The sequence below is a fragment of the Patagioenas fasciata genome, chromosome 2, assembly GCF_037038585.1.
Source record: "Patagioenas fasciata isolate bPatFas1 chromosome 2, bPatFas1.hap1, whole genome shotgun sequence".
NCBI classification, from domain to species: domain Eukaryota; kingdom Metazoa; phylum Chordata; class Aves; order Columbiformes; family Columbidae; genus Patagioenas; species Patagioenas fasciata.
The window spans coordinates 115,017,800-115,040,623 of NC_092521.1; the positions used below are offsets into that span (position 1 = coordinate 115,017,800).

General features: G+C 41.3%; 1 protein-coding gene across 8 annotated transcripts in view; it reads right to left on the bottom strand.

The window, feature by feature from the left end:
* GLI3 (GLI family zinc finger 3) overlaps positions 1-22,824 on the bottom strand; it is a 214,224-nt gene that overhangs the window by 81,466 nt on the left and 109,934 nt on the right. For all 8 annotated transcript variants that reach the window (XM_071804776.1, XM_065830829.2, XM_065830828.2 and 5 more), the window contains one exon: positions 17,290-17,395. In XM_071804776.1, the coding sequence (XP_071660877.1) occupies positions 17,290-17,395 (106 nt within the window). The remainder of the gene's footprint in view (positions 1-17,289; positions 17,396-22,824) is intronic.

Here is a 22,824-nt window from a genome sequence, read left to right on the forward strand (position 1 = left end):
TCCACTGACTTATTTGATAAAATCCTTAAGTGATCATGGACATGATCTTCACAAGCACGAAGTGCTGACCCAATTCTCTCCCTGAGAGCCACCAGTAAAGCTTCCACCAACTTCAAAGCAAGGAGAGTAAGGCCAGCACTGACTATTTTTAAAACGTAAATCCATGGTGCCCTTCTCTTTGCACTTCTAATTTAATTTGTAAACAATCAAACCCATAAATACATAGTATGGGAAATAAATAATATAATATTGTAATACTTTTTTCCTTCAGAAATTGTGTCTTAAAAATGTAGCCCATTTCCCTAAAATTACTCAACTGTCTCAAAGCTGCTCTATTGCATTCTTGTTCTTAGGAAAACCAAGGAAATGATTGCAAACATTTGAAGAATTAGAGTTAACGGAATACACAGAAATGTCAGAGCACGCTTAAGGACTCCAGTGCTACAAATAGGTAAGCACTATTAACAGTATTTTCCTAGTGATGCAAATGAAAAAGGGGGGAAAACAAGAACATGCCTAAGTCCTAATAAAAGAAAGAACATTATTTCCTATACTAGTCTCCATGTTCCAACACCTAGTCAACATTTTGCTCACTTTTCCTCCAACATTCACACTGAAACTGTAGTCAGTATGAGGAAGTGAGTCGCAGAATCAGATTTGATTGCAACCTTCCATTCCACAGATATTTGTACAAATAAATCATGAACGAGTCAGTGCCTATGTAGTTTACACACAAGAGGACCTAGATCAGGGTTTAAATACACAGGCTCTGGTTTGGTTTCCATCACTTATCTGCTCTGTCACCTTGGAGAAGTTTGTTGACTTCCTCATCCACTATTTCCCATCTGTAAACTATGGTAAAGCACTCAGAAGGTGTTTGATATCTACAGTGGAAAGGTCAGATGAAGAGATATTATATTTTTAATATTTTCTCATTGAGGTAAGGATGTGTGCAAGTCTGGAATGTAAATTCCTAAAATACGCAAATAACCTCACTTTGGGTTAGAACAAAATGTTTCTCTCTCATAAGTTAAAAGGTATTGTTGCAGAAAAACAAAACAAAACAAAACAACACACAAATGACGGCCCAAGAGATGTTCATGGTGCTGGAAATCGTGCACAACAATTAGCCAATGACCCACAATAAAAGAATATTACTCTGGTTCCCCCTTCCTTCCTTGGGAACTGTTAACATTATGTAGTTACAGTTAAAAATTGGCTACATTAATCAAGGCACTAAATCCTTAGTCAGTGACTGTATTCCTATTTTTCAACTGACAGACTGCCTGAACGCAGATTCAGCTTTTTTACCTACACACTCTGCTACTTGTAATACTTCATAAATAACCCAACCACCAGCTTGTGGATTCCCTCAAGAAGAGTTTATGGTGTACAAAGCAATGAATATACATTCCATTATGTAACATTTTATTTAAATAAGGTCAGCTGTAACACTGGTGACCTTCAGCCCACAGTTACACATGTATTGACTACAGTGAGCAACTGCTGCTTCATATGCCACTGTGTCAAGGTACATTCATCTAATTACATGAGTCTCGACTTGGAGTCTTGACATGCATTCCTTAAATAAACATACAGATATAGTTTTGACTGATTTATTTTTTTCTTCTCTACGCAAAAACTTGCCTGGCCTTTTCCTCTTCCTGCCATCCTGCCACCAGCCGCTGTCACTGCCTCCAACACTTCTCGGAAACCCTGTCCACTTGGCCTTTGCATACGGGGCATCCCAGCTTGCCTCTCCTTCCTCCAAATCCTTTTGAAGACTGCTGCAAAGAAACTGCTGACTAGGGGAGGATTACATGCATTTACCTGGCAGTTTCTTTGCTTGTACAAACAAAGGGTACAAACATCCAAAAATGTGACCCACTACAATTGCTCCCACCAAATGCCACTTGCCTTTTAGGCTTCTAGCTGACGTCCTCTTGCAAATTTTGCGGCAGCTGTGTAAGGTGGCACTCCTCCCAGCATGGGCAGTACGCCTCTGCCTCGAACCACTTCACTGCCCGGTTTTCGTGAGCCAGTAAAGGTGGCAAAGGCACCCCCCAGCTAACCCTGCTGAGGCACTAGGGTTCGTCTTCAGGGTGAGGAAAACAGCTGGAACTGGTAACCCCCAAGGCCACCAGAGCCAACTCACCAGACTGTGTTTGCCAAAGCAGCCCGGCCATGAGCTCCTCCTGGCAGAGCTCCTTGTATTTGCACGACACTCGGCAGAGCTCTGGTCCTGCACAGAGCTGTTCTAATGTGAATGGTAAATGAAAGTAATGCTAATAAGATAAGCTGTGATTTTCATCACTTGCTTCTGCTACAGCCTTACTGAGGCACTGCCTTGCTTTGTTCAGTTCACACTGACTTCTATGAACTATGGGTAGGGTAAGATCCTACACCTGCATAGCGCAGCCCAATGTCAGTGCTGATAAATTTTTCCTCCCTATCTTCAGCCAGTTCCAATTCTATTGACCTGTGGCCATTCATATATCGACGATAATGTATAAATGCTGCATTTGATCCATAACTCCTCATCACAAATACAAAACAGACACACAGAACAAGCAAAGTTTTTTCGAATAAGCCTTGAAAAAGTGTTGCTACACATTAGAGGGGAGACTGCCATGGACCTCCATAAACCATTCCCTCTTCAAACTAGGCTGTAGCACAAAGTGCAGCAGGAAAATCTAAAAGGTCTACAATGTACTCATTATCTATTGTTACTAATAGCAGACTGGGCAGTGAAATTACCAACTGCATTCCTGTAGCAAACTTCCCCGCTCTGCAATTCTCTTTTGATGCTCAAGAGGTGGTCTCATTTGCTATTCAAATTTTAGCCTCCTCTCAGTTACAGGCAGGGACTGCCATCTCTTGAAGTGTTTAACCACAACAGCACCATCGTATGCATATGGGGGCGTATATAAATCCTGACGGCATTCACGTACCCCTTTCTTCCTTCCCTTTCCCCTTCCTCTCCTCCAGCAAAAGAGCGGGTCAAAGGAATGTCAGAAGCTTTCTCACACTTAATGCTGTTAAGTCAGCTAATTGAATAAACATTTGTTTAACATTTGCTCCTATTTCACTAATGCACTGTGAGTACGAGAAGAATTTTATTCCCCTTCTCCCCCGTCCTCCCCCTTCCTCAGGAGTGCCACTAGCTGTTATCGCAGTGACTAATGTGCTGTATGTGGCCATTATAGTCTTCAACTCCGAAATTACACCCAGGATGAACGATAGGCTCTGCCTGTATGCTGATTGGAGTTGGATGATGATTGATTAGAAGAAAGTCAGACTACGTAGCCATGCAAAAAGAACTGCACTAAGCCACAAGCTTAAACACTAAAGAGCGTTTCACCAGTGGCTTCAGAGCTATTAGGTGTTTTCATATGAACAACATTTCTCACATCCAGGTTTGCACATTTTATCTTTATTCTTTCAAATCCTGAAATTGCTTGGATAAGAGGGTTTTATATATATATTTCTACCCATTTCTAAGAGTAGCCTGAACTTTTAGGGGAAATTGAAGAGGCTTTGTGTCAAGTACAGCTAAATCCAGCCTTTCTATATCAAACCCCGGCTAGAAAATTACTGTGCAGATGATAAGGCTGAAAGATATAATAAAAAGTGACTCTACTCAATTTACACTGCAATATTGGTATGACTGAATATTTTTCATTCAGGTGACTGATAAAATCACTAAACTGTATTGCAGATAAATAAAGGAGGCTTCTGTCAAGAATAAACACCATTAATCATGAAGTCTCACCCTGTGAGTGGCTGTGCTATGCAACTGCACAAATGCACCATCACAAGTGGCATGTGACCCAGTGCCTCCTTTCTTCTCCCAGCTCCCTGGTGACACTGACTTCCTAGAAAACTTTTTTGGTTTTTTTACTGCCTTTACAATTTTTGGAAATCCCGTAATATCTTTGCCATTAGAGTTCATAAGTGATTGTAACTGAAATCTAAATTTCGGCTAAAAATTGATTCCATGAGAGAGTGAATCAATGCAGACTGTGGCCGCATTGCTGTAAATACAGCAATACAGTGAGAAGTCTGTATTTTAGCTGGTGGGGATGAGATCTTTGAAATTCTAAAGCTGAAACAAGTAGGAAAAATGGATCAGCTTCCCCAAGTCCTCTTTCCCTTTTCTCCCCAAACCACATTTTCTTGCCAGTTTTATTACTTAGATGCACTATTTCCAAATAGATGCTGAGTTTCTTTCTGAACACACAAATATGAAATTTCTCAGCATCGCAAATCTACCTGAGCAGAATCAATGGGTCTCCTTCCAAAAAGCAACGTACATGCTAAAACTGGCCATGTGTTGAAAGAAACTGTTATCCAGCAAAAGCACAATCATACAAAAAGAAAACCAGACAACTTAGGTAACCTTTTTGTAACCTGTTTTAGAGCAAGTGATGATTCAATAGTGGCCATGTTATTAAGCTGGAATGAACCAGTGCCCTACACACTAATGAGGTTAAAAAATGTAGTTAGGTCTTCATGTTAAAGGCACTTAGCAGGCAGTTTGCTTGGCAAAGACCAACTGTGTGTTGGAGCAGAGGACTAATCACACAGGCAGGAATCAAATCGACTGGAAGAATTAGGAGACTTGTGGCCCCGAGGAATGTAATTCATGCAGAAAAGCAGTTGTCAGAGGGAGGCCAGGGAACTGTGTGGGAAGAAAGCAAAATAAACAGCTCAACAAAGAAAACAAAGACGCTCAAATAGTGGCTTTTCTAATGCTTGAGTACACTGAAACTTCAGTGGGTGCAGATGACAAAAACCTCATCAAAGACAACCTCTACACAAGCAATACACCGGTGAATAGTGCACTGGTTCAAAAACACTCAGAAAATGCCTGAAGATCTTCAAAAAACAGCCTTGAAGTTGCTATGCACAACAGAGAAAGTGCACGTATGTACGTACATGCATGACGGGGAGAATAAGAAAAATATCCAAACGGTACAAAGCTAAGAGAGTTGAAATGCTTTCTATAATTCTTCCCGATTTCTGTCTCTACCATTCGCAGATCAGAAGAGGATTCAGCTTGCATGCAAAGAGTGCTCTGCCTGTGTGCAGCAATGCTCTTGGTGCAAAACCGGCATTGCTAATTGGGATCTACTCCCGCAGCGTGAGGACCAGATTACTGCATCCACCGGGGAGAATAAGTGGCCAGAAAGGAGATCTCGAGGCTGGCCCTCGATCTCAACAAAACTCATGTGGCATTTACGGGAAGTTTTTCTTGTAATGGGTATGACCCATGATGGTTAAATCAAACACTGAAATCAACTGATATATGAGTTTCACAAATACTTTGTTCTCTCAAAAAACCAGTATTTTCAACTAATGCAGTTTTACTCCCATAATTTAATCTTTTTAAATCTTTAGAGAATGAAACTTCTAGTACTTTCAGTACTTCAGTACCTCTCTCCTCATTTAATTCATTCACTGACATTTTTTCCTAGGCCCTCCCTACCTTGCACTCAGGAACGCCATGCTGCTCACTGTTGTTTCGGCAAATTTCAGCTTCTCTTTGTCCCTGAAGTCCTTCCTCCTGCTAAGGCAGGCGTTCTTTTTCCTGGCAAAGCACCCAAAAAGCCTCTCATGTTACCTCAAAAAAGCACTCTCCTCACTGTCTGTTCTGTGATGCCAAGAAACACTCTATTTCCAAATTCAAAACCAAAGCAAAACAAACCCCTCAGCTTTCGTTTCCAACGCCTACTGTAAGTCACATTCACAATATTACAAAACCGAGATTTGGGGGAAGAAAGAAAGTTTTTCTTTAATTTTAATTTTATATATTAAAGGAAAGTTTTAAGGGTTTAAAACAAAAGCAAGCTGGCAATAACAAAAGACAATTTCAGTGACTGAATGTCTCTCCTATTGTACTTGCTGCCTAAATTCAGCTGTGAAGGGAACACTACACTAGAACTCTAACTTTAAAGGACTACAGTTGTGACAGAAACAGTGATGTGAAGGTTCAGTATTAATCATTTCTGTTGAGGTATGGCTGGATTAGCTTCACATCTCTGTACTAACATTAGCAGACAGCCCAAAATTGATATTCACAAGGATTAGTGACTATTACTGAACAGACAGAGCACCAGCTAGAATTTCTCCACCTAACACTATTACTTGCAGCATAAAAAAACCCCATTATACAGATGTACAGAAATTTCTGTACTAAATTTTATGCATATACATTTCTGCATAAAATACATGGATTGTTGTTCTGAAATGCCTCCCCTCCCAACAAATCCATGATTTGGGGAAGAAAAGCGATTTTGAGAGTGCACCCAAGTGTCAGTACCAGATGTACGATAGATGTGTGTGCTGTACCCAGGGCTGCAAGTCAAGGAGCGACCCTATGGAAACACAACAATTTCCAAGCACCACCACAAATAGCGGGCAGCACCAGCACACACAAGGGCAGTAGGATTTACAGGTACACGAAGCACAACTTATATCAAAGATGAATGGTGCTAAGTTAGGAGGGCGGAAGATATTCTGCTCACAGTCACTTTTTGCATTTTCTCTGCCAGTATTGAAGGTCCAGGTGTGGGAGCTGGCTGGGGTGCAACTAAATCAGAGTGGGAAAACACTCAGTTCTCATGTTGGGCTAAGAAATTTTGTCTCAGCCTAGGCAGTTTCTTTATTTGATCCTGCAAGCACTGAAAGTCATTGTGATGCTACATAATCCACACTACAAGTTGGTTCCCACAAATGGTGAATAAATAATGGCTGAAACACCATAGCCATCAGAAGAAATGAGAGTTAAAGGCTTCACACTGCTGTTCTTGTCCTATTTGTGCACAAAATTAGAGTTAAAAAAGCATTTCTTGAGCAAAGCTGTAACCTCAAGAACCAGAAACAGCTGGGGACACCACTTCTAACGTGACTGTAGGGGGAAACGTGGGAAAAAAAGCACTAGATGTAAAGGAAATGAATGTCCTGGATGCACATTTCTTAAAGTAGTAAATTCAGTTTTGAAGTCTTTGAGGTAAATGAACTATTTATATGGCAGAAGCATTTTTAGTTCCCTAAACAGAGCAGGTAGCTAGGCACGCAGATGACAACCCCAAGGGGAACAAACTGGCCAACTCTGAATGCACCTACACCAATAGGACAACCTACACGTTTGCTCCCTTGACACCACTGCGGTTTGATCTAATCACAGGAGTAAAAACAGTTCCCAGGAAAGGTGTCAGGATGGAAGCCTGACATCTGAGGAACGAGTACAGCAAAGCAAGACAGAGGCAGATACGCGAACTTTCTTGGTACTGTCTTGATGATGTATGCTGATAGTGATCTTCCAGGGTGAAGTACAGAACACCTGATCGCCCCTGGTCATTCAGCTCCTGCCCTCCACGCCAAATCTGTCTACAATGTTGTTAAATGGGCCTATTTGCCTTGGTGGCCTCTATAAACTGGACTAGACTATCAATCTTTTCTTCCACAGGCCAGTGGAAAAGGCATGATAAATCTAGGCTGAATTTCAACAGGAGATATAGGACTGCAAGATGTGTATCTTTAAAGAGATAGCCACTTCAATCTGATATGTTTAGAAACTCTCCCTCATGTGAAATACTCCCTAATTTTCTGTTGATCCTTAACACCAATGGTCACAGCACCTCATAAATAATGCTTTCAAGAAGACGATAGGTCAGTTTGTTCCTTCAGAAGCTTTGTATTCCAGGTTCATAGGCTTCAGGATGTTTTGCCTCTCTGCCTAACCTCTGTGAGGTCTTCAGAAAATCACTAACACCCCCCTGCAGTCATAATATATTGTAGGTACAGATCTACACATTCAGTGCTGGAAGGGACTAAGCAATATATTTTTGCTTAGTCTTTAATGGCAACTTCATAGAACCCAGCTTCAGTGAAACGATGCTTCTAAAATAAAGTCTCAAGTCCTTCCTTGGCCATGTAAAGCATCCTAAGAGCAAAAATCAAACAGCATAAGATTTTTCTTTAAGTCATTTCCTCTATTAATCGATAACATCAGTCACAAACGTTGGCCCAGCCTACCCTAAGGCACACAGATGAAACACCCATTGAGCTCATTCATTTGGGTGGAATTAGGATCTTGTATTTTTTTTTTCCTAGCATCATAGAATAGAGAATATACAAGGGATGCTGAGTTAGTCTCCTACATCTCAGAAGCACAGCTGACACCAGCTCAAGAGCCTGTTTATTGTTACAAATATGTAAACGAATATAAACATATACATACATATATAATATAGTAAGTTAAGTAAGGGGTGACAAAAAAGGAATCAAGGTGTTAAATTCTGGTTTTATTTCCTTTGGGAAAAAAAGTCTGAACCAAATTCAATCCATACTCCAAGACTATAGGACATGATGTCTTTCTTGGGGGAGGAGAGTGTCTAAGTCAGAGAAAGATTGTATGAGAGTATGATGAAGCTGCTCTCTGCTCCTGCACTGCAGATGTACTCATTGGTAGCATTTTTTCCAGTTTATACCTACTCTCTCTTTAGGGACTTCCAATTCACAGCACAAAAATCTCACCAGTACACTTTAAAAAAAGAAAGAAAAAAAAGAGAGAGAAAGAAAGGAAGAAAGAAAGCTAAGACTGTAACATTTCAGTTCTCTTTGAAGCAAGATTTAACATGAGTGGAAGAATTGTACTGAAAAAAAAGGAGTCTGTCACAGTCCAGTACCTCACAGGCCACTGCAACAAGTTTGACAGCAGCCTCTATAGAGTTGGCTTGCTTCTGGTTCACTGCACGTGAATACCACAGTCAATATCTGCTCACTCGACTAATACTGCTGACTACAGCACAAAGAACACAGGAATTTTGTCCAAGAAACCACAGGCTCAGAGCCTCTGAAAGTGCACTATATTTAGAGCTTGCATTCTTTGCAGCTGATAACAGAATAAGATAACAGAAATTTCCAGCAGCAGAACTTCCAGCAGCATTGCAGCTCTTCTGTGTATTTCTGGTTAACTGCTAAGATAATGATCCACATGTTCTCAATGTTTTTGCCCAAGAAAAGTTTTCCTACTTGTTTTGTTTGATTTTTTTCACGTTTTCCCTCTAATTTTCCATCTTTCTCAGGCTCTGTGTAGCTCCTTCCATTACTTTCAACTGTAAAGATCTAGAATTACTCAGTCCATGATAAATGCAAAGATATTCACCCTATTATGTAAAGAGGATGCATGCACAAACAAAAATGCACACTTGTATATACACCTGCACACAGGGAACACCCCAAAAGCTCAAAGTCATGCCTAGTTATTCCTCGGTCTACAGAAAAATGTTACATGCAACACGGTGTCCCAAGGCATGACTTTGCCAGCCATTCATTTTACTTCTATCATCTTTTAATTCATGCTGGTTTGAAAACCCGCCTTAGGGAACCACTTCTCACCGGCAGCCGAGAATTCATCTAAACACCATTAGCTGCCCAGACGTGGTAAATCAGCTAAGTGGCAGTGCTGTCCAGTGCCGATAGATACCCTACTGCTGACAAACCTCAGAACTGCGTCTCTGCAACAACATAATCCACACAAACCTCTATAAGAATCCCTTTTGCTTCGATTGAGCCGCTCCAGAAGAAACTGTGTCACTCTGCCTCTCAGGTGGGGCTCAGGTAACTGATTCCCTTTAGACAAGCAGAGGAATGTTCCCAAGGACCACCAAGGGCTTCCCCCTCTTCTTCCTCCCTCCGCGATGCCCCAGGAAGCTGCCCGGTGAGTTGTTGCTACCACCGAGTGACTGTATGGGGAGAGGTGGTCAGCCAGCAGCCGGCTAGGGGCTGGAGGTGGTTGCCTCTCAAGTGCTTTTCCCGACATAAAAAAATGAACGGAAGATGTCGGGGAAGATTCTACCAAAGGGTTTTCAACAAAACAAATCAATGCGTTTCACAAGCTTTTCTTTCTACGTTAAAAACCCCGCCAAAATTTTCCTCTCATTTCCAGTGCTGTAACTTCCCCAGCCATCCCAAAATCGAGCTGGCTGTACGAGAAGAACAAAGAGCCTCTGTTAACGCAATATTTATCTGCTGCTATTGTTTCTCCTTTATAAATCTGTAGTTCCTTGGCATTACAATTAGCTACTCCAGAGAAAATGATTATGTCACAAAGTATTATCCGCCACAGAAACAGATGAATGATGTGAACCAAATGTAATCTGGTGCGCTTAGAGGCAATTCTGTTGACTTTCATGTCAATGTGCTTGCTAAAAATGGGGATGATTTTTAGCAGTGAATCCTTATTTGATCTAGAATTTATTTGCCAGAAGAAATGAACTTTTAAATAAGACACTTTTTTCCCAGCACTGCTTTTTCCTAGTAGCAAGAGAGCAAATCTGTAAGAAATATAGAAAAGTTGAATTGGGTATGCAGAAACTTCAGACTATGGCTTACCTAAACAAATAAATGTAACTGAATTTATGTAAAACAGCTACATTCAAAAATATTTACATATTTACCAACATTTTTACTCACTTTTTTTAAGTGTCTCTCAGAATCAAAAATTTAAGAGAATCACATAACCTTTTATTTTTTCCCTGCAATTCAATATATGCCACAAATATGTGCTTTCCAAACCTTTCCTCATTTCAGATAGGTGTTTAAAAGTCTGTTCTGAAGCTACTCGGCAAGCTTGCTTGCAAAGGAGAATTTATGATCTGCAAGTCTTAAGGTAAATATTACTAAACAAGTACCAACAGCTAAACAAAACACTGATTCACTATTCTAAATGATGCAACGCTATATGACAAGTGAGAGATTGCAGTTCTGGTCTAGACTCAGGCTTTCTCTTCCCCGCATTGTAAAAGGCCTGGCACCAAAGGAAAATTAGCTGCTGAAGTTTCTGGGCAGGCACATGGCCCTGCTATTTTACTTTTGTAAATCACCACTGCCACACTGCTTTGTCACCAAGAGGCATACATGTTGCTTGCAGAGTCTACAACACGCATATCCATGGCATAAAACAAATTCTGAATAACCTCAACGAGTCACCAGACCACACTTCTTCCTTCTCAGAGACTTGCTATATAAATCCTCCAGGCTACTAGGAGCTGCTTAGTCTTGATGCTGCACTTTACTTCCAGGAACAGGTTTCTTGGGGTGCTTCCCATTTAATATAAGATTTATCCATGCTTACAGAAAATACTTTAACGGATGATTTTGGAAAGCTGTAACTACAGTCATCTTTTCATGTCCCAAGAGCTCCTCAGTCTTTCTTCTTCGATGGCTCCTGGCTAAACCATAAAACCTGTTCCAAGTTTTAAAGTAATTAAAACCAATTCATGAGTGATGGCTTTCATACCAGGTGAGGTTCTCCATGCTACTGTGAAAGGATCAATGAATGTTCTGACAAGCTGATGTACTCCTTGCCAAGTCTCCAGCTTAGAGGTACACTGAGATAAAGCAGCAGGTATAAGGTTTAAACACTAAGATTTTTAAAAGAGATGAGAGCTTAGAAATGAAAGTAATGTGGCTGGAAAAACGTAGATGTCCTATCAAATGTATAGCAAGCAGTTACTCCCATAATCAAGAATATTTTGTGGAGCCAACGCTTTTAGTTTCTTGTATTTGGACATCCCCCATTGTACTGCATGGTCCAAAATCAGAGGCTGATGAAAGATGACCATCTGGGCCTGACTTTGCTTTGCTTTTTGCCCTTGTGTAACTGATGCTTGTATAAATTAGATATGAAATAACATACCTAAGAATCAGACTCTCTTTTTACTAACTTGAAGCTGATTGCAAGCTAAACACATGCTTTGCTTTAGTACTGGTGCATTCACACAGTTCGAAATGTCTGTTCAAGACATTCACGTTAGGCACACACACAATTATCTGCACGTGCATCACTTCAGGGCGTAAGGCTGCCAAACTTGGACACCACTAGCCTCAGTTAGCAGTTAGAAAGAAAGGAGCCTGGGGTAGCGTTGATCCGAGGAAGCTACAAGACAGCAGCTTTACCTTGCAGCTTCTTCCTTGGAAGGGCAGCATCCCCTGGCCGTAAGCATATGGGTAACGTCAGTGCACCTTCCCTTAGATTTACCTGTTCATGCTCCCCTGCTCACAGCCCAGGGCTAACGTAAAATGGGATGGCAACAGAGACTGAATGCATGAATGCTTTGGAACATGCATGATGTATCTTGTAATACATTCAGCCCTGAAACTTCAGCTTTCTACTTGCCTCCTATGACAGGTCCGTTAACCGCTCTGAGATGTTCACAGGCCGTCACCCTGGAGCCATTCCTGATATTGCCACCTGGCAGCTGTCCCCTGCCTCACCACTGCGGGATCATGTTTCCTTCACAGCCAAGTTAACAGTGCCTGGAAATATCAGGTTAGGTCACCTTCAAAGGCTGTCCAACTCAAATTTGAAATGAAACAGACTGGGAGCAACCAATTAATGCAAATCGGTAAAGTTGTGGGACTAAATGGCCAAGAATGGTAGCTTCCTAAATCACTGTGGTTAAATCCATCAGAAGAAGTTTGCTTCTGCCTAAGAAGCTTGGGGGTTTGTTTGTTTGTTTGTGTTGTTGTTTTCCAAATAAATCTTATTCCTGGCTAATTTGGATTTTGACTACAGTTATTTACCCTTGCACTGTCATAAAAATACTCAAGACACCCTTATTCTTCCTCTGCTCACTGCTAACAACTCTCATTCCAATAAAGCCAATGTCATCAATCACGACAGCTGAAAGAGTTGGCCAATAGTAAATTTATTATTTGGATCTTGAGGAGTAAAAAAATAGCATGCTCAAAGCGCTAGTTTATGTTCAAATAAATACCCTCATTAGCACTATGATTTTGAATCAGTGCACACCAACTGGAGAAGGCGTCACACTCTATTTGAGGGCCTAGCAAATGCCAAGGACCAAAACACGGTTTAGCTTCAGTTTCTCCTTTAGCACCCTACTTCAGAAATCAATTTTTAAAATTAAGAAAGAGCTAGACAAAAGCAACAACAAAGAAAAACAAAGCAAGAAGTGGGATTGCTGAAGCCATGCTTCTTTTGGCATATTTTAATCATATGATGTTTAACAAGTAATTTAAGTGCCTCGTTGTGCTTGTTTGACTGAAACTGAGTTAGTTTTCTTCATGTAGTTAGAAACCCTTTTATTTTCCGTAGCTAGCACAGTCATTGTTTGAAATTAGTTTGAAAACAAGGAGATAATACCCCAGGACAGAGTTGGTGTCTTTTAGGTGGTGGTGTCTGAGAGCCAAGGTCTTTCTGAGCTCTGCCCACAGGTGTGAAGCAGCTGGGAAGTGAGGCATGGATGGGGCAGAGCTTGACTGACATTCAGACTGATCAACAAGAATATTCCATGCCAGTAGTGACATGCTTCATATTTAAGAAGAGTTGGGATTTTCTGGCTAGAGGGACATATGGAGAGGAAGACGTGCTTTGGTTTCCACTCTGTTTCAGTCGAGTTCTGTTTGAGAGTTTCTTTTAGTTCAGCCTTTTGCCATCCTGCCATTTTGCAGAGGCCATTGGGCCTTTCTGCCTTTTTTCTCTTCTCTCTTCAGGATCGGCTGTTTGGGACTGGCTGCTTGACACAGATGGAGTTTATGATGAATTGCATTGAGTAGCTTTTATTTTATATTCTATTTGCATTTTATATATATTAGTAGTAGTATTAGTATTTTTAGTATTATTTTGTTATTCTATTAAACTGTGTTTATCTCAATTCACAAGTTTCTCCCTTCCCTTTCGATTCCTTCCCCTAACTGGGGAGAGGGGGGAGCGAGCGAGTGGCTATCGTGGTTTTAATTGCTAGCTTGGGTCAAACCATGACACTAGTTCAAAGAAAAGTAGCAAAACTTAATTACCCTTTACTGGAATATTTTTTAAAACTAAGATTCATGCCTTGAATTTGAAGGGAAAAAAAACCTGGAAAACACAAGCTCCAGCTGCAATTATGTTGTTCATATATTGCTGCTAAAGAACAACTTAAGTTTCATTCATCTTCCTTGAAGTATAAACCAAGAATGTACTGTAGAAATTCCAGGATAACTACACAGTCCTAACAAACAGGTTTTGGTAACTCAAAGTGACACATTTCAGTACATATTCATAAGGGCTGGGGGTTATTATTGGGCTGTAATTGCAGTTGTTCTAACACCTAATAAGCCATGGCTGGAAAAACAAAGGCAGGTTAATTTGTGATTTCCTCTACTCATTCAGAGGCAAATTAAGTGTCAAACAGCTAATACAGAACATATTTCATTTTATGAGATTTTAATTTAATTCTGCACCATATCGTTGATGCCTTAATGTAGGGTGGTTTATCTAAAAGGAAGAGCAATTTATAAACCTCTTTCAATTGAAATCTTTAATGATAGGATACGATAGCATAATTACAGCAATGCCTGCTAGTCCTACTATACATAAGCAGCTGTCAGCAATTCTATCATAAACATAAACCCTTATTTTAGGGGTTTAAAACTCAAATTATAAAATTTGGCTCCAGGCTGAAATTTGGGATACATTTCTGCCCATCAGCAATTAAACTACAAAAAATATACACCTAAGTACATACACATCTTTAGAGCTGCAAGTACATAAAAGCCCTGTTACACCTTAAAAACTCCTCCTTTTTTTCTTTTTCACTTGGCCATTGTTCAAAATTATGTGCACACATTGTAGGTATCACGCGGACAAATCCTTCTCCACATTTTTCTGCACTTGTATTATACCTAAACTAATTCCACTAAGGCTTGACAGGTTCTGGAACGCATTTCTAGGAGCTTGGATAACTGGAATGGTGTCAATTTTTTGCCCTTTTTTTAATTTATATTCCCTACACACACACATTTGAGAGTATTATGAAGCTGAGGAGAAAACCACTCATACGATGAAGTTATTGATGAAGCTGTGGGTAAAAATTTGTATCCTGAACTGGTATTCTTCCTATTTTCTCTCAGAATTCTCAAATAACTTCTCAGACCTGGTTCTTTCTTTCCCCTCACTCCCCACCCCCCCCTTTTTTTTTTCTTTAAATGAGTGTTAGGAGAGCAGTTCAAGTAATGGCTTCAAACCATCCCAAATCTAACACTCTTAAGTGATACTCACACCAGGCTTTGTAAAACTTTCAAGAAAACTCCTGGTTGTCTGCCTCAAACATAGATTAAAACATATTCCTGAAAAATGCAAAAGCATGAGAAACCTTAAGATCTATGAAGAAGCTGTTGGAGTATGACAGGTTTGGCTTTTTTTAAGTTGCTCAATTGCATATTAACATTTAATTACACTGACCACAATGGCTCCAAGGGTCCACTAGAGCTCATAATTCCAATGGCAACACAAACCAAATAAGCAAAAGAATTGACAGAAGTTAATGGAAAAATAAACAGCCAGTATCAAGGAAATACTGAGCTTAAAGCTTGGGCTGATATCAGAGTGCATTTCTAAAGCAGCTGCCTGCGGTCACATCACATCACGCTAACATCTCCTCGTCTCTAACAAGTCTCTGCAGGGCCCGGTGAATCACCACTGCACCATGGGGTACGGCGGCGAGCGGGGGTGCGCGGCACCTTTCCATAGAACGGGCATTGATTTTGGTGTCAGAGGGGACAACTGCTGAACACCAAATGAGGCACAAAGCAGGCATTTTCAACATCTTTTGGGGTTTTAACAGAAATCCTGGTATTTTCAGCAGGGTAGGCTCCTAGGCCCAATTTCTCACCGTCACCCAAAGCAGGGGTGAGGTATGGGCTGGGTTCGTGCGGCTCAGGTTCTGGAGGTGGCTCAGCACAGCAAGCACAGCCAGGCAGGGTCTCATATGGCATGAGATCCAGAAGCCGCCATGAAGGCTCAGAGGAGGTCCCCAGGTTTTGGATGATGGTCCTCTGCCGATGCAGGTTAAAACACTTCCTGGGGTTCCCTACCCTGTCTGCCTTGCAGCAAAGACAAAGGCAAATTCCCCTGTAGCTGCAGAAGGAGCAGGATCATCCCCCCCACTCCCAAAAACATCCAGGGGGAATATTCACTGCACTACAAAATCTAGGATACCCATGTAATGACTCTGTCTGAGCCTGCCACTTTCAGCTTACAATGGTTTTTAGCAGCAAATTTAAGCGTCTATTCGAATCTATTTTATGATGTGGTTTACTCTGGTGTAAACAGTGATGCATCAGAGGAACTCTGACGAATAAATCACAAGTTTCTGTACTCTCTCTTTCTATAAATACCCACTTTTCCTCTAATGCCCAAGAAGACCGCAACACAGATTTATTACTTACCTCCAGGCAAATCTGCTCTGAAATTACAATTCAGTAATAGAAGACTGACCCGCAAAAACTGTTAGTAAAATATCGTGTGTGTACTTGGGCATGTAGTTAGGATTGTTAATATCAATTAATTCTGCTCACAGAGGAGGACTTGTTTTAAAACAACTTCATTTTTCTTCTGCATATATGTAATTACACAGCTGTAACTAATAGCCATAGCAAAGCAATCTGCCATCTAAACAACTAGCATTATTCTTCAAAGTATTACTTGTGCTTTTCTTCTTGTATTTTCTTAGTATGAGAGGTGATTAGCAGATATGATTAAATGTATATATCAAGCCTTTTAGCAAAGTACCAAACCTTGCTTTTCAGCTCCATTTTTAATGGTATATAGCAGTTTTCTGGACACAACTGTTTTATTCTGCAATACTGATATCTGTCTCCCCATATAGAATAAGATAGTATTTATTTCTATGGAGTTTCAGCACTACCACCCTTTTCTAATGCATGTTATCACCGGTATTCATTTCTTTTATCTTTGTGTAAACCATGTGCTCTATCACATTTGCCATTTTGTTTGGGGACATTCCCATCAATCAACCGATTGCCTGTGCGTGCACACAACAGGGACTATGAAAATTTACCAAAAATTTCATTATGCTTCATAACAGGGGAAAAAAAAAAGCTTTTGGCATGAGAGGAAATTTTAGCTATGAAGAATCCCAAGCCTAATACAAACAAAATACATGTTTTGTCTGGTTGTATTTCACAGAGTTCAGCACTTTTTAATCTATTATTTATAGAACAACAGCACACAGAATTAATATCAGCAAAACATATAGGTAACACTTGCCAGCCACCTATCATAACAGGAATTCCTCAGGCACCAGACTGGGTTTTGCTTCACGAACAGAAAACCTCAACGCTTTCAAAAGTAAATCTTGCTCTCCAGCAAGATTGGCAAATTGCTCCAGATGCATGGCTTTAAGCACTGCAAAGATTTGTATAGTTGCCTGTTCTTCCAGGCAGCTCAAGTGAGGGGAAATATTGAATACTCACACATGCAGAGGAGGAATGGGAGATGGTTCGTAATGGTAGCGTCCCTCATGATGTCTCGCATCAATTGGTACAGGAGGGTGGAATGCTGGAAAGAGGTGAGGCGGATCTGCAAAAACAAGCAAGGTTCCCAGATCTGAGTATCTCCAACAACTCTTTAAAAACAACATTGATAAAGATGCAACAGATATTGAAAAGCATGCGTCAACAGCACTATGACTTACAGGGCGCATTCCCCGTCCCTGCCGCAGTCAGTCAGGTCTGTCGGAGAGGAGAGTTTGCCCCACAGTGTTTGCATGAATATGTATTTACTAATTTTAATATTCTCTTTTTATAGCTTTAATAGAAAGGGACGTAGAGAAGTCTTTAATAAATAATTATGTGCCCATATGTGAAGTGTCAGATCAAAAGGACCATCACGCCTTTCATAAGCATTCCTGATTTATTTATTTTTTATTAAAACAAGAAAAAAAAAATACCAGGACAAAAAGCCTAAGCAGAGAATGCAATACAATACAATTTTGAAAAGTATATCCTCAGAGATGTACACGCAATGCTACAATGGAAAGCAAAACTGAAGCGGCATGCTGAGAAACGCCTATCTGGAGTAAATCAGACAACAGAGTTAAAAGGGAAATGCAACTGGGAAAGGCCGTACTGGAGATGCTTGACTGTGTCACATCGATGGTCGCATCTGGAGGGATGTGCCTGAGGACAGAGGGACTCATTCCATAAACCGCTCTTAAAAAGTAAGGGCGGGTGCTTTCTTTGCCCCCATGGCTGGAGACGTGGAGACCCACGGCTGCAGTAAGCTCCCCTGCCCTGTCTCCTCCAAGGTTTTTGCAGAAGGGAGGTTTTGCAGCTGCCAGGGCTCTTGTTCCCCACTGTTTCCAGGGAGCCTCAGCGACCAGGCTGACAAACGGGGGAATGCGGCCCTGCCACCCCCACGGGCTCTGCTTCTGTCGCAGGATTGCCTCCCGGCTTCGGAGGACACAAAGCACATGGACCACAGCTCTCCACACCAGCACATTTGTGTGCCTACAGGAGCTTATTACCCACTGTGCTGCTCGCCACTGCCTCCCAAATGCTCAAAAATCCAAACGAGATGCTGAGCAGCTCCAGCAGCATGAAACAAACCCATCCTGCCCAATTATTACCCGACTGCCACTCGGGATGAAGTCATGTGTTTATCCGACACCAAAAGCTGAGAGGTACAGACATTAGGTCACGTCATGGATTTACTAAAATGCTTCTAGAAAGAAAGAAAACTTTAATTATGCACTGGTAGTAAAACGAAGTCTATTTTGCTTTTGCCTGCTGACTCCTGAAGGTATCTTCTCTTTATATTTCCTGCCTTTCCTCTTTAGCAAAATATAATCCTCCTCTTAGACTGTTATCTGTGAAAGCAGTTCCCTCATGCCAGCTAGAGATGGTCAAACAAAAAATAATTCCCCTTGGTGTTTGTCAAAAGTTGTGTTGTTTTATCATTATGTTTTGAAGTGGGAGAAAGAACTAGAGGGACAAACCTCATGGCCCTGAAGGAGTAAACAGAAGGAACGAGGGGAAATCACGCACACAAATTCTGAGGAAACATTCCCAGTATTTCAGGAAAATTTGCAAACATCTAACACAGCCTGTCCAGTTTTGTGGCTTGATTTTACGAAACATCACCAGCATGTGATCAGCCACAGCACATTTCTGCCATTTACTGACTCAGGGCTTAGGCACTGTAAATGAAAAATAATTGTGGCTTACTACTGTGAGCTGGGAGCTCAGATTTGTGGAAGCTTTAATTCCGCTTCTGCTCCACCAACCGGACCTTGGCATGCAATCTGTTACAAGCTTCACTCCCCATACCAAGCACTCCTGGGTTTCAGGAGTAAAGGTGGGTCACAGATGACCAGGTATCCCTGTGAATCCACTGGCATCACCTGAGTGGAGGATGCTTGCTGCTACCTCCTGAAACACATTCTTACCAGCTGCCAAAGAGGAGAAGAGGAAAAGGGGCATGAGAAGTGAGTTTTAGCACATCTCCTTGCCTGCCCTGTTCACTGCTTTGCTGGTATTTGACTACGGCAGCATAAGCCCAAGGGACAAGGTTTTAAAGCAGATGTCTGGCATTTTACCATAAAAACAGTGCCACTGTTTTTTCAGCAAAAAAGGAGGTCACTCACCCCCTTGCAGATGCACAGGAATGTTCTTCTCTGTCCTACATGTCTCCAAAGAGTGGGTCTGGGGAGCACAGATGACACCACAAAGATTCTATCACCTTTATTCACATCAGACCGAATGGGCTCCAGCTGGCCAAGGCAAGCAATCCTGCTCAGGACCCCAAGTCTTCTCACTGTCCCACCCTCATCCAGCCTGAGCACCTACCCATTAAAAGCAATCCCAATATTTATGCAATGAAACATCATTTAACCCTCCTGAATGTAATCACCTATCTTCCTCTATCTGGGAAATGGGAAATGAATATTAAATGACCCCAGAAGGGTATCCCCCTTTGTGGGGGTTATGCAGCACAGAGCACCAACAAGTTGTACTTAAAGTATGGGATATAAATCTCCAAGAACACCTTTTTGAGTCTGCTCACTTCAAGCTCCTTTGTATATCTTGGTTGCATCTTGTTTGCAGTTTCCATCTGGGAAACAGCCGTACTCCATCATGGCACAGGGAGCTGTCTCCATCAGCCCTGCACTGACCGGAGCAGAGCTGCATATCAAAACCCAACATAATTATCCATCTCACAGTTTATTATTTACACACTAGCAATACAGCTGGTGAGCATCATAACTCAAGTGTATGTGTAATAAGTTACTATACTGTAGCCATCTCCTGTTGCAACCCTTAAGAAAAACCACATGATGACTTTTCCAAAGTCAGGCTAAAACTGCTGAAGCAGAATAAAGTGCCATTAAACCTGGCTACCTCCTATTTATCATATAATTTCCTGACTGATGGTTCCACAAACCAGCTGCTAAGTGCTGTGTACTCTAGTGTCAGCAGACTAACATGCTAAATGGGAGACAGGGAGAATAATGTGCAGAACTAGTGGAGTCAGTTTTACAGAGGGAATTCAAATGCTGCTGTGTTTGGGTCAGCCCTCAATACAGAGGTAGGCAGTAAATTCTATGTGCTTGGGGGTCCAAAACCACTCCACTTTGAAGAGCATTGAATATTTATATGGAAAGACTCTTACATCAAATAGAGACCTGCCAAAGCACCCATCGTCCAGGGCTTCACTTGGAATTTACTTGAAACTCCATAAAAATGTAATCTGTTGACACGTATTTATATGGAAATACAGAGTAAGAAGTTTGCAAAGCAGTAAGTTGGGCTGTAGCCAGTTTCACGTTATTTTTTCATATCCCACCCAGTAACTACTTCATTAAAGGCACTATCAGAATATTACAGGCACATTCTGCCACTATTATTTATACTGTGGCTGAGTAAGGAATGAAAGAGACTACACACATGCAAAAATTTAATCTGGACCTACCCAACACTCCTGGTTATTTGTGAGAGATGCTCTACCTATGTAGTAAACCAGGGGACAACTTAGTGTAAAAGACAGGATACCTGCTCCAAATATAATGACATTTTCACGTTCCTCATTTTAAGTGTGAGGAATGAAACTCTTAACTCTTAGCAAAGTGGAACTCCTCTCACCAAAGTGGATCGACAAAATATAACTCCCTGTTCTGGTAGGGAAATGATTTATTATCATCTGCAGTTTCTTAAAAATTCTGGCTGAGGTGCAAACTACCGCAGTGTATGTCAGGCAGTTTTCTTAGAGACATCCAAAGGGAACTGTGAATTCCTGGACTGATCCTTCAATTACATCCTTGCAGAGACTCCCTGACGTAAGTGTACAGTACAGTAGTCGAGACGGACAGATGCTCCCTATGCATTTGGAACCCTCAGCTCCAATTCAGCAGAAGTATCTGATTCTGTGCTTGGATTTCACTATTTTCAAGAACTTGTGAGGACATGCCAAGGCACTGGAAATACACTTAAACACGTTCCTCACACACTGCTGAGTTTGGTAGCCGTTGCATTCTTCTGAATTCTCTGCTGCCTACTACTGTAAGTTCCTTCAGATGTTCTCCTGTCTCCTGCATAGCTGACAGGGTCTCCTCAAAACAAAATGGGAGATATAACTGCCTGAAACACTACAAACTCATCAGTTTTAGCGCTGTGAGATTTTCTGGAAAATATGTCAATTTATGCTGCCTTTTTATTATGTAAAATGTGCTTTTTTGTTTCTTCTTCAAGAACTTTTCTTGCCTGCTTAAAGAAAGTGAATAGGATCATCTCTCTCAAATTACAATCACTCCCACACAGGAAAAGAAGAAGAGACCTACACTTGTTCTCTGAAAGTCATCAACCTACGGCTCTGCTGTAGCATCAAGGGAAAGAAACTGGGAGAAATTACAGATATGGAGAGGTATGGTCCTTGCTGTTGAACAGCAAACCTGAACTGAAGTCTGATGAGATGTAGCAGGCGGCAGCAACTCACTGCAAGACTTGGTGCAAAGGTAGGCAATGCCAGCTGGAACAAAGGTGCTGTGTAACACCTTGAAACAACAGCAGAGAGGTGAAGCTGCTCTGAAGCTCACTGAAGTTAAGGTTAACTTTTCTGTGGACTCTGTAGTATCTCAAACAAGCCTTACTCAGTTAAGGGATCACTACATTTGGAAAGTTTGGCTGTGGTGGTAAGGCTAGTACAACACTCTGCCCTCAGATACCGAATTCGCTCAAGCACCTTGTGATTCCTGTCAAGCCCTTGAGGAAGACGGCTGCTGAAATGACAGGCTGCATTTTCCAGCATGTCAAGGTTTGCTACTGCAGAAAACACCTGCATCAGCTTGAACACACCTGATGTGGCCCTGATGCCTGCACCTATGTCATGAGACCAGGGCCAAGCAAACACAGGACTCGAGCCCAACACAGGAAGCCCTTGTCATGTCTTAGCAGATTTGTCCTCCGGACGATCAGCTCACCAAATTAAATGTCAGAACTGAGCCAGCTGCAGAGATCAATCTCAGATATAATCTCTTTTGAGGCGAAATCTCCTTCCTGCTTAAATTCATTACGGTCTTGATGCTGAACTCAGTGGTACTAAACTTTCACACCAGATGTAACAGAAACAATATCAGGCAAAACATAGCCTCCTTGCTAATGTCTTTTCAATATGCAGAACAGTTTTGAAGAGTTTGCCAGCAAATTTCTACACTTCCTTTGGTTCATAAGCTGATCACCAGATGGGAATTTTCTAATATTCAGCTTTGCAGAGTCCCTAGGGGCACCACTGTTTCTTCACGTACATTCACTTCAACTGATCTGAACTTAATGGCATTGCCAGGTTTTATGGCAAGAATTAGGGGTTTTTTATGCCAAGCAAAGATCTTATTTTGGATTTCTGTTTAACTACAGCTTGTGTTGGGACTCAGTAAGAGCACGTGCTCTCTTTGGTTTGTTTTTTTTTTTAGTTCTCTTTCAAAAAGGGGTGAGTTATGTTCACCGCATACGCTTACA